Below are 12602 nucleotides of genomic sequence, written 5' to 3' on the forward strand. Positions count from 1 at the left end.
CTGGAGAAACTTTAAAATTGATGAAAAATAAATAAATAAATAAATATATATATATATATTTTTTTTTTGCCTTTTGCCAGATTTCCCTCTTACATAAAAAAATGAAGTGTTAGAGTTAGAGAGAGAGAGAGAGAGAGAGAGAGGGGGGGACACACAATTATCTCCCTCCTAAACCCCCTCTCCCCCCAGGTCACGCAGCACTCACCCTGCGTTCTCGCCTTCGCTGCATCATTATCCGCAAGGACCAGGAGACAGGGAAGGGGAGTCGCCCCCCTACCAACCTCCTGGTGCTCAATGAAGTGGTGATTGACCGCGGCCCTTCACCTTACCTCTCCAATATTGACCTGTACCTGACGGCAAACGCATCACTTCGGTTCAGGGTGATGGTGAGTGTGTGTGTGTGTGTGTGTGTGTGTGTTTTGAAATTTGAAGGCATACACATCACTTCAGTTCATGGTGATTATTTTTCACCACCACTACACTCACCATCACCAAAATTCTACCATCTTTATACCCTTTCCTTCACCACCACCACCACCACCACACCACCACCACCACCTTCACCACTATTTTTCACCACCACCTAAATTTTACCACCTTCATACCCTTTCTACCACCACCACCACCACCTCTACTATCCATATCACCACTATTTCTCACCACCACCACACTCACCACAACTTTCATACTCTTTCCTTCACCACCACCTCTCCAGCTCATCATTTCCACCACCTTCATTATTCATATCACCATTACCCCTTCCTCCACCACCACACCTCACCCTCTCCACACCACTGCAGGGCTCATCGTCTCCACCCCAACGGGCAGCACCGCCTATGCTGTCGCCGCGGGTGCCTCCATGATCCACCCGTCAGTGCCTGCCATCATGCTGACCCCCATCTGCCCACACTCCCTCTCATTCAGACCCATTGTGGTGCCCGCTGGAGTGGAACTAAAGGTACGCTGGGGTTTCTATCATTGCTTCGTTCTCTTCTTTGTTTCTTGTCCTTCTTCCCTTTCTATTTGTCGTTCTCTTCTATTTGTTCTTCGTTCTCTTCTATTTGTTGTTGTTGTTCTTCTTCTCTTTCTATTTGTTCTTCGTTCTCTTCTGTTTGTACTTCTCTTTCATTTATTCGTTGTTCTCTTTCTATTTGTCCTTCTCTTCTATTCGTCCTTCTCTTCTATTTGTTCTTCTTCTCTTTCTTTTTGTCCTTCATTCTCTTTCTATTTGTCCTTCGTTCTCTTCTTTGTTTCTTGTCTATCTTCTTTCTTTCTTTTTTTCTTTCTTTTCTATCTTCTCTATTTTTTTAAGGTATGCTGGGGTTTCTTTTTGTCCTTCATTCTTTCTTTGTTTCTTCTTTATCCTCACCCATCTCTCTTTGATTTTGTATTTTTTTCTACTATTTTTCCTTTCTATCTTCTTTCTTTACCTTCTCTATCTTTATAAGCCTTCGTTCTTTCTTTCTTTCTTGTCTATCTTCCCTTTCTCACATTTATTTATTCTTTTCTTTCTATATTTCTTTCTCTTTATCTTCAGTTTTCGTCACTCCTCGTTTCTTCTTCATCTTCCTTTCTCCTCTTATTCTCATTGACTTTTTCTATCCTTTGTATATTTTTCTTCTTTCTTTCTTCCTTTTCTTCTTTTTTTTTTTTTTTTTTTATCTTCGCACTTTGTCTCAGTTTTTGTCTTTCCTTTTTTCTTATCCAGCTTTTCTTCTCCTCTTGTTCTCTCTCTTATTCTTTCCTTTCTGTTGATTTCTTTTGGTAGTTTCATTTTTATTGTTTTCTTATCTCTCCTACTTCTTCTCCTCTTCTCATTCTGTTCTTTTCACTCACCTCTTCTCTCTCATTTTCTCTCCCTTTCCCTCCTTGTTTCTTCTCCTATCTTCCCTTTTCTTCCCAGTTGTATTCTTCTCTTCTCATTCTTTTCCTCTCACTCACTCCTTCCCTCTCATTTTCTCTCCCTTCCCTCCTTGTTATTTTCTCCTATCTTCCCTTTTTCTTCTCATTCTTGTCATTTTCCTTCTTTTCTAATTCTTTTCCTTTCACTGACTTCCCTCTCATTTTCTTTCCTCCCTCCTTGTTTTTTCTTCTACCTTCGCTTTTCTTCTCACTGTGTTCCTTTCTTGTCATTTTCCTTTTCTCTTTGCAGTGTCTATTAATTTCTCGTCTGCGTTGTCTATTAAATTCTCCTTCTATTCCTTCATGTTTCTCTACTCCACATCTCCTTTCTTCTCCTGCATTTCTCTTTTCCATAATGTTGAGCAAGGGAAGGTTTTTGCTCACAGTGTCCCTTGCAAGGATGGGTGTGGTTTGGATTATGAGAAGTGTGTGTGTTTTGTTTCTCTTTTATTGTAAATATTGTAGGCTAATCTGTCTTATAGTGCAACAGTGTGAATATATTTTTTTTTTTTACCTCTTAACCCCTTCAGTAGCATGACGTGTTTCCATATTCATTCTGCTCACTATTTGGTGATTTTATACAGCTTCAGAAACTTATGGTGAGGATTGAAATAGTGAAGATTGTGGCCATTCATCTTCTGCCCTCCATAGACTCTCCCTAATGTCAATAAAATGGTCTAATTGTACACAAATCTCAAGATGAAAATGTGTCCCAGTATTGAAGGGGTTAAGTTTCATGGAACAAGTTATATTTTTCATCTTTTTTTGTTTTCATCTGTTATGGTATATTATTATTTGTTTCCCTTTGTTGTGAATAATTGTACAAAGCTGAAACAAAAAATGGTGTGATTTTATATGACAATGAATAACATTTATTTTGTGGCTTAGATTGCAGTCTCTAAAAACAGCAGAAACACAGCCTGGGTATCCTTTGATGGCAGGAAAAGACAAGAACTATTTTACGGGGATAGGTAAGAGTGCAAGTGTTGGCAGCCGTGTGTGGAATGTAGTGTTGGCAGCCCTGACTCTTGACGCCTCTTTACTGCTGGACTAAGACCTAAACAAAGGCTTTGGAACCCTGAGTGGCCCCTTGTGTGGCTTGCCCTGCCCTCACCCTGCTGTCACTCAAACCACAGTGATGCTTTGCTTTGTTCGGACCAGTTGTGCCGTCCTGCCCCAAATTAGTTGCAAAAAACATATCCCTAAATTGCCAGTGACTTTTTCTCATTTGGTATTGGTTCTTTGCCTTAACAGCCTTGAGATTAATGTCCATCTTGTCAAATGCTGAGGTGTGTTGTCCTGACTGCTTTGGTGAGGCTGTTGCAGTAAGAGAGGGGTTTCCAGTGATGTGTCCAGTGATAGCTTGACAAGGATTCCACCGCATCACTGGCTGAAACGTCATGGAAGCTCAACTCATTATCTCAATGGCCTTTGAAAGTAGTTACAATGGAAGCTCAAAACACTGAACATTAGTCTGAAATTAAGCAAGTGTGTGTGTATGTGTGTATGTGCGTATACATGTACACACACACACACATACATACATACACACACACCTGGTGACAGAGATGGTGGTCCAGAGCCTTTCCCCGACGTGCCCAGCATGTGGCAGTGACTGTAGCCTAAGCAACACAGACCCTTGTGTGGTGTGTGGTGTGTGATGTGTGGTGAGGTGCAGCTGTGCCTGGATCAGCTGGTGTCCTGTCATGTCAGGCTGCTGGCACAACTGCTGGTATGTACAGGTGGTCTTGCCCTGCCAGGTGATGGGACGGGCTGCACTAACGACAGGTAAGGACCTTGGTTTGCAGCACACCACCCCTCAGCTCCACCCTCAAGCCCCCTGCCCTACCGCCCCACCGCCCCACTGTCACCTGCTCTGTTCACAGGTCAAGTTGAACAGCGAGGCTCGCAACACCTGCTGGGTATCCTTTGATGGGCGCCACCAGCAGGAGCTCTTGGTGGGAGATAGGTTGGTCTGGCAGGAGCCTTGTGTTCCTCTCACCCTTCCTCTGTCATAACTTGCCCTCCACCACCCTCTCACCCTCTTGCTTCCTATGTGTTCTTCCCCTCTCTCTGAATGGGTGTGGGTGAAGGAGGGGACTCGGAAATTAAGGGAGTGGGACAAGGTTGAGGGAGGAAGGCTCCTTCGTTGCTGTGCAGTGCCACTGAGGAGAGCTGGCCTGGTTCTGTGCTGGAGTTGTCTTGGGGTGTGGCACTAGTGATGGCCACAGGACAGCTAACAGGGACGCCTCTGTTTGGCCGTCATGCTGTTCATTGTAGTGAGTTCCTCCTGCAAAGTGTCCATGCAGTCACACGCGCCCCTTCCCTCACCATGATGTGCCTTTGTATCTGCTATTATTGCTCCACTCTAAAAACTTGATTGATATTATCTCAAAATTTGCAGAAGATTAGATGTGAGAAGTGGCATTTTGAAACATGGACACTTTGCATGGGATTAGTGGTGACCCCGAGGAATGCAGCTGTGGGTGGCTGAGTAAACCTCTTTTCAAACCCCTTCTCTGTACAAACTCCCTGATACAGCCACTCCACTGTGTGTAGTGAGAGGAGTTAGTTGGAGGCTTGGTGCATAGTGCCTTGTGCCTTGTGCCTTGGTACCGGCTCACGGATAAGGTTAGGTGAGCCTCAGGAGTAGAAAAAGGCTGGGTGTGGCACTCTCTCTAATTCAAGGTTAAGGATTACACTGCTGCATTCCTTGCCATGCGTGTATAGTGCGGGCTCTCAAGGAAAATGGTTTGTATATTTAGTCTCTTTGCTTTGTAGTATGTAGGCTTTACAATCTTACCTTTCCTCCTCATCTTCACTGTCTTACTCCAAAGCAAACAGCCTTACTCTCAGTCCACAGCCTTACTCCCAGTCCCAGTACACACAGCCTTACTCAAAAGTGTTTAGTCTGCCTCCCAAGCCTTCCCTCCACGTGCTGTGTTGCTCCCTTGAGTGACAGCACCATGCAGGGCTGCTGTGGAGTGTTGTGTGCAGCTGTGGTTCAGAGTGGCATGCCAGGAGTGAGGCTATGGGATGCTGGCTGGAGTGAGGCTGTGGATTGCTGCATGAACATTACGTCTTGCCTCCTGGGGACAGCTGGCCACCACCACACTGATGCACACTGCCACTGGATTGATTGAGATAATTTGACTATTGATACAAACTAGGACACTTTCACCAAATCAGTAAGCAACACAGACAGATGAGACAGTCGGTTGGAGTCTGTGGTGCAGCAGAGATCACAATGAAGTGGTGGTGCATTACTTTGTCTAATATTCAGAGTGTTCACCTCTCAATATTAGAGCAAAGGACCACTGCTTTGTTGTCTGTTTTCTGTTCCCTTTCCCTCACCACACTGTCAGTTCATCCTCGGCTGTTTTTGTGCAAGAGAGGCACTACCCAAAGCCAAGAGCAGTGTGACAAGAGGTCTACTAAGGTGCCAAGTCAAAGAGAACCACACAAAACTGAAGGATAAATTTTCAGAGTAACATAGTGGTGGTGGTGTTGGCCGGCTTAACTCAGGTGTTTGCTTACCAGTAGAGGACAAGCCAGCTTCCTGACTGACACCACAAACACACTCTTCACTGCCCTGTACAGCCGCGCGGGACACAGCAGCTGGGCGTCACTCTTGGTTCACCTCTCACTCTCTCACTACTGACCTCAAGCTGCTGTGTCTCCCTGGAACTTCTTTCTCTCTTTCTTTTCATTCATTGGTACTTGTATAGTTGCTGAAGTTAGTGTGTTGTTATGTGTTTGTTTTTGTTTGTGAAAGAAATGATTTTAAAGACAGTCAAATGTGTTTTCTCAAGAAGCTCAGTTGTTTTCAGTGTTCCAAAGTTAACTTGTAAAGGATAATGTGTTTGGTGTTTGCCATTCATTGCTTGTAACTGTGTCATGTCAAGGATTAGTTTGTTTCACTCTTCATGGTCAGAATGTGTGACAGCAACATTAATGATTTGCCAGTTTGCGTTGCCTATCAGTACTAAAACATGTACAGCATATGCATTGTAAAAAAAAATAAAAGAAGAAGAAGCAAAAGAAAAACATTAATGACAATACCACCACTAACACCACTCTTTCTCTCCACCACCATCACCACCACCACAGCCTGCGCGTCACCACCTCCATCTACCCCGTGCCGTCCATCTGCGCCGAGGACCAGATCGCCGACTGGTTCGCCTCCCTGGACGAGTGTCTGCGTTGGAATGACCGTAAGCGACAGAAACACTTTGATGAGCCAGAGGACCCAGTAGACCTCACTCCAGACCTCACTCACTCCTCCAGCTCAGACACCCTCGACTCCCTCAGTGAAAGAAATGAGGTCTGTGATAATTAGGTGAGTGTAATGTCTCTTTTCTTTGTACCTTTGTCCCCTTGGCTTGTCTTCTGAAGGCTGTGATGACTGGTGAGCTCTGTGGTGACGAGATCAGTTGTCCGTTTCCTATGTTTGTTTTGGTATGCTCTGTGAAAATTTAGTGAGTGTAGTGTCTCTATTCTTTGTACCTTTGTCTCCTTAGCTTGTCTTCTGAAGGTTGTGACGGTTTGTTAGGTCTGTGGTGATGATCCGAGTTGTCTGTTTCCTTAGTTAGTTTTGGAATGGTCTGTGAAATTTTGGTGAGTACAGTGTCTCTCTTTGTCCCCTTGGCTTGTCTTCTGAAGGCTTTGATGACTGGTGAGCTCTGAGGTTATGAGCTTATTTGTCATTTTTGGAATGGTCTTTAGTAAGTAGGCGAGTGCAGTGCTTTCCCTCCTCTGATCCTTCTCTTTGGTGGTCTTGTGAAGGCTGTGATGGCTAGTGCAGTGATAGAAGCGAGGTCTTTATTTCACTAACATTCCTTTCACTACGGAGAACAAAGCTGTTTTATAGTGAACACAGCATAGGTTATGCTTCTGAATTGGAGTGAAGGAAGTGCAACAGGGAATGATGGTGATAGTTACTAAAACTTCTGAATTTGTTTTTGCAGGTTTACTGAAAATAAGGTTGAAGCGAGCAGTACTTTCTCAGCGAGCTTGTGATCAAGAGACAAAAGTTGCCAACAATGCACAAAGGCAACACTCACCATTTCTTCAAGTTCGCTCACTCCTGTAGGTGCAGGAAGCTCCGTTGCCGCACACACAGATTGCAAGTATCAGCGGCTCTCACACCCTGGGGCACTCAAGCCCCATCACAAGCACAGTACCTAAAGTGAAGGCCACAGCGTGACACAGCTCTCGTCAGGGCCACACTCCAGCTGCCGGGGACACACAGCCACGTCACCCTGGCCACCACTCACAGCTGCCCCACGCCTCACTCTGCTTTGCTCCCAGTGTCTGGTTGGCCCACGTCACTCACCCCAAGGGACATTCTCACTGGGTGGTGTGGAGTGAGGGAGGCAGGGGTGTGAGGGGGGAGGGGGTGTATGAGTGAGAGAAGAGATGCTTGTTAGGGAAGATGTATTCAGCTGATCCTTCTAAACCTTATTTCTGTGATACAATGAAGAGGTGTGAAGTGAGAGTGTCCACAGTATTGTCCGGCCTCCACAGAGACTGAGATGCATGACAGTGGTGGTGTTAGGGTGTGGAGGCACCACCAGCGGCAGCAGGCATGGTGGTGATGGTGGTGATGGTGCCAGTAGCAGTAGCAGTAGTTAGGGGTGGGTCCTCACCTGCTGGTGGTGTATGATTGAGGGGAGGCAGGGGCATGCGGCAGCAGCAGCACAGCCCAGCCTCCGCTGTGTGGATTGAAGCTTCAGGCAACTTATGAATGTTTGTTATGAAACATGATATTATTAGAGACATTTATACATTTTTAGCAATGTTTTATATTTACCTGCAATTTGTATATACATTTTTTAAAATTTAGGTCTTGACTTGATTACTTTCTTATTTCCTCAATTTTTTTGAGGCTAAATGTAAAGTTTGTATTGAGGGAAGTGTTTGGAGAGAGTTAGGCTGCTTGAATGTTGGTGGAGTGAGGCAGGGCATGCCAGCGGGTGTCAGGCATGAGTGGCGTCAGGTCCCACTGGGTGTTGCCTGGCGGAGGTGCTCCTCATGCCAGCCTGGAGGAGGTGCACCACTCACAAGAGGGGGTCTTTTAAATACTCTGCCTGTTGTTGTTTTATTTGTTTTAGCCTCTCTCCAAAAGATCATGTACAACTTCCATGGAATATGGGAACAATTATTCTTTAATCTCTATGATGCAGGACAGAATACGAGGAATTTAGGCTGTAGTTTTTGTGAAAAATAAAGTTTCTACTAAAGTGGAGGTGCATACAAGTGGTGCATCACAGACACGATAGTCGTGGGAAGCGAGTGTTACTTTTGTGTCCCAAGGCTGGACGCAGGCTGTGGTATTCACCCAGGCCTGTCTGCTGCCCACTGACACACCCACCCATTCCCTGCAGAAAGATCCCAAAACTTGTCTCTGGGTTGCACTCAAATCACACACACACACATATGTGAGTGAGGTCATGCACGGCAGTGTCAGTGATAGAGCCTGGGTGTGCCTCATCCAGGGGTCAGGTGTGTGTTGGGTGTTTGGAGTCCACAAGACTAGTACGGATAGGAGGCTGTAGACTATGGTGGAGTTCTTAAAGCAGCTCAGTAGCACCCTTTGTGCTGCTTGTCTTAGATTCTGAGTGTGAAGGGATCAACATTGATCTGCTAGACATATCAAGGTGGCAGTGTATGCTGTGTGCTGGTGGTGCTTGGGTGGACACACACACACACACACACACACACACACACACACACACACACACACACACACACACACACACACACACACACACACACACAGTGCAGGATGTGGTGGTGCTGTGTTGTGTCCATCAGGAGGAGTCACTGTGGTGACTGGTTGGATGTTCTGCTCAACATTGTAAACTTTTCTGAGCGGTAATGATGTGGTGCTGGTGTAGAGACCCGTGCAATATTTGTGTGTTGCTGATGTGAACCAGGAATGAAGATGTGTCAGTTCTTTAAAATGTTCTGTCTAAGTAGCAGCTGCGGCCAAACCAAAGTCACTACCTCACTGGTGGTGGAGAGACACCACCACCACCACCACCACCACTGCCTGTGTGGTGGCTGAGCAGAGCACCACCAAGCGGCAGCAGCAGTGTGTACTCTGCCTGCTGCATCACAGCTGCCTGGCACACTGTCACTGCCTGAGGGACCACATCACACACTCATGGGATCTGCCTCACACTTTCCTTGTGTCTGGCGATGGTTGGGCAGGTACAGCGTTTGCTGTGGTGTTGTGCTGCTGTACAAGGGTCGGGGTGGCTGCAGGTGGTGACTACCTTCACCACACACACAAACCTCCAGTAACTTCCAGTTTTGGTGATAAGGAGCAAGCCTCTGGCTGTGGCTCAGGTGTAGCACACAAAACTAGCCCTATTTTTGTACTGAATAAAATTTTTACTAAAAGAAACCTTTGAAATAGTTAGTTAGTCTGTTACTTTATCCTATTGGTATGTAGATGTAGTAGTTAGTCTGGTAATGAAGATTTTAAGATTAATCTCTAATTATTTATTTGTGATTGTTTTGTAGTGTGAGAAAATTTGCAAAATATATATCTATATATTATATTGTTATGATTTTTTGAGAAATTATATTCAAAAATCAAAACAGTGCATTTCATGTTGATGGTCGTTCCAAATTTGTCCTGACCACTGTACTCGCACGACAGTCTTAAGGCAACTTTTGCTGAGGCAAGAGAGTCGATGGAGGGAGTTGTTACAGTAGGGCACTGGTGCAGCACTGGTGCTAGTGCTGGTGCAGGTGCAGGCACTGCTGGTGTTGAGGGAAGGAGCAAGTGTACAGGAAGAGACAGACAGACACAGTGGTCTTGCAAGCTCTGTGAGGGAACTGCAATGTGAAATAAGATACTGTATTCTTATAGACAATATCCTGTATAAGTTGGATTCAGTAAGGAGGAAAATTAAAACACTGACTCCACCACACATTGACCTGTTAGTTCTGGATGCATTTAAGAAGTTAGGAGGAGTAGGTTTGACGCACAACTGTGAAAGCACACTGTCTGAAGATGAGAACAACAGAGGTCCACTCTGGCTCATAGATTTATCCTTAATTGAAGTATTATAAGTGAATCAGATGGTGTTTGGTGTGTGTGTGGTGGTGTGAGTTGTGCTGCTTTTTAATCAACAAAAATTGATACACAGAACTTGTGAAAAAGCTCTCAGACATTGAGAACAAGAATATTACAGACCATTGCAGGGCTGATGAGTCTCAATGGAGGGCCACAGACCTTGCAAGACCACTGCGTGTGTGTGTGTGTGTGTGTGTATGTACGTACGGAGAAAATAGAGACTAATATATTTGTGTGTATGTATTTCATAGACTTTTTATATATAAAGTTTATTGTAATGTTGCACTGTCACCTGTTTTACCAGTTATTGGGTCACCTCTGCTGTGTGTGAGAGCACCTGGCACTGCCTAGGATGACCAGACGCCACAGAGAGTCTGTGAGGAGACCAGAGCCAGGGTGTGATAAAGACCAATGGGCTGGAAAAGTTACAGAGACTAGCAGAGTTAGAGAAGGATGAAAGGCAATAACAGACAGACCAGAAGTGATGTGTGACAGAGACTTTAAGAGGATAGAAATGGTAGATAGATAGATTTTATTGAAAACAGCTTACAGTAATGACATATAAAATTGGGAAAAGGAAAGGAGGAAGGGAGACAACAGATATGTGGCAGAGACTTCATTAAGGTGGAAATGTTAAAGACTTAAGAGAAAGGGAAGTAGAACATCATAGATATGAAGAGTGAATGAAAAGAAAATGTGACAGATTTACGTGATTGAAGTGCTACAGAGAAAAAAGATTGAAGAAAGGAGAAAGAGATGATAGTGGCGATGACATGACTCAGATGACGAGTTGAAGAATACTAAATAGACACTGGTAGGGAGACATACTGACCAGAGAGAAAGAGAGGAACAGATGTGAAATGAACACTTGGTTAATGGAGGTGAATGTTTGCCTTGGTGGTGTGGGAGAAAGAAGATGTCATACAGATGATTGTGAAATACTGTACCAACCAGAGTTTAGACAATAACAAGACAACACAGACAATGACAATAATAAAAACCCAGCAGAACAAACTTTAGATGGAAAGAGGAACAGTTTTAATATGACATGATAGGACAGACATACTAACAGACAGACAGACAGACACAGGAAGGGAAGGCAGAGTGGTGAATGGCTGTATGTATATCAGTGAAGAAACAAATAACTGAAATATCACCAAGACATTCCACATTTTGAACTCATGAAAGAAAAGCAGTCATTGTCGTTTTTTATCAAGTTTTTGTACATAAGGTGAGGTCTAGACAGGTCATGTGTAGAGAGTTGAAGGGTCTGAGGTCACTTACGAGTATTTATTAAAAAAAAAAGTTATTATATTGGACATTTTCATTACCCTTCATTGTGGTGGTGTGGTGACCCAATCTGATGGAGGTGCTGTGTGCTGTGTGGTGACTTCCTCCTCTTGGGAATTGTTGTTTTATATTACTTCATTACTTCTTACTTCATTGTGGGATAAGCTTGTCTTCCCACTAGCAAAGGTTCTGTGTAAGAAGTGATTGGGGAATTCTTATTTTATTTTATTTCATGGCATCTTTTATTTTTGTTAGATAGAGTAGAATCAAAAGCTTTTCATCTCATCAACTCCCCTCCTTTGACTGACTGTCTTTAGTCTCTTTCTCACCGCCAGGATGTTGCATCTCCTGCTATTTTTTATCGCTAATTTCATGCTAACTGCTCTATTGACCTTGCTAACTGCATGTCTCCCCTCCTGTGGCCTTACTGCACAAGGCTTTCTTCCTCTCACCCCTATTCTGTCCAACTCTAATCATTAGAGAGTTGGGCAGAATAGGGGTTTTATAAATTAGAATGCATGGCTGTAAAACAAGTAGGTAAAGATGTGTTCAAGAGATTGGTAATTAATAGTGAAGCAAGTTTTCAAGGGTGTTCTTATGGCTCAGAGAAAGAGAGAGAGAGAGAGAGATGATAATCCAACATTGAGTGATCTGCTCCAGACAAAGCAATACACACACAAACATACATACACACACACACACACACACACACACACATTATCACTCATAATAATAACAACAAAATAACAACACCGCTGCTGCTGCTGCTCCTGCTGTTACTACACTCTCCTCACACACTTCCATTCCCCATTTCTCCCTCCCATCACAACACTTTATGCATTTCAGGCAGGCAATAACAGGAAATGCCTGGAAAACACTGAGAATTGAAGGAAATGTTGACGAGTTGACAGGGGAGGGGTGGGGGTTGGAGGGACGGACTCTTGGTCTGGGTCATGGTGGGTGCCGAGGGGTCTGAACAGGGGTATACATAACTATTGCCTTATTTAACACAGTAATGGCTATTTATCTATTTTGGTGGTTAATTCTGGCTTTGCTTCACTCTCTGTGTCTGGAAACAGAAGGAAGTGCAGCCAAACATTGGTGGACTGACCTGGGGGGGGAAGGCACGGCTGAGGTGCCCGTGGCTCAATATTTACGTACGTAATTCATTTTGAAAATCGCCAGAAGAAAAAAGCCGCCCAGACTGAAATGCACTGCACTTTTAAACGCAACAAACAGTTTAACTAATAACCAAAATATAATATCGTAACCGCGTCAATTGTTTACTTAGCGATGTCGAACGAAAGGTATGAATTTGAAA

General features: G+C 44.2%; 1 protein-coding gene across 1 annotated transcript in view; it reads left to right on the plus strand.

Annotated features, from left to right (window-relative positions):
* The window catches only part of LOC123512572 (NAD kinase-like), an 89312-nt gene extending 78007 nt beyond the window's left edge, over positions 1-11305 (plus strand). Inside the window, 6 exon segments of the mRNA XM_045268998.1 lie at positions 190-348; positions 351-386; positions 801-958; positions 2791-2873; positions 6013-6241; positions 6870-11305. Of these exon segments, the coding sequence (XP_045124933.1) occupies positions 190-348; positions 351-386; positions 801-958; positions 2791-2873; positions 6013-6241 (665 nt within the window). The 3' untranslated portion in view covers positions 6870-11305.
* Positions 11306-12602: the final 1297 nt, after the last annotated feature.

Source organism: Portunus trituberculatus, chromosome 34 (assembly GCF_017591435.1).
Source record: "Portunus trituberculatus isolate SZX2019 chromosome 34, ASM1759143v1, whole genome shotgun sequence".
Lineage (NCBI taxonomy): Eukaryota > Metazoa > Arthropoda > Malacostraca > Decapoda > Portunidae > Portunus > Portunus trituberculatus.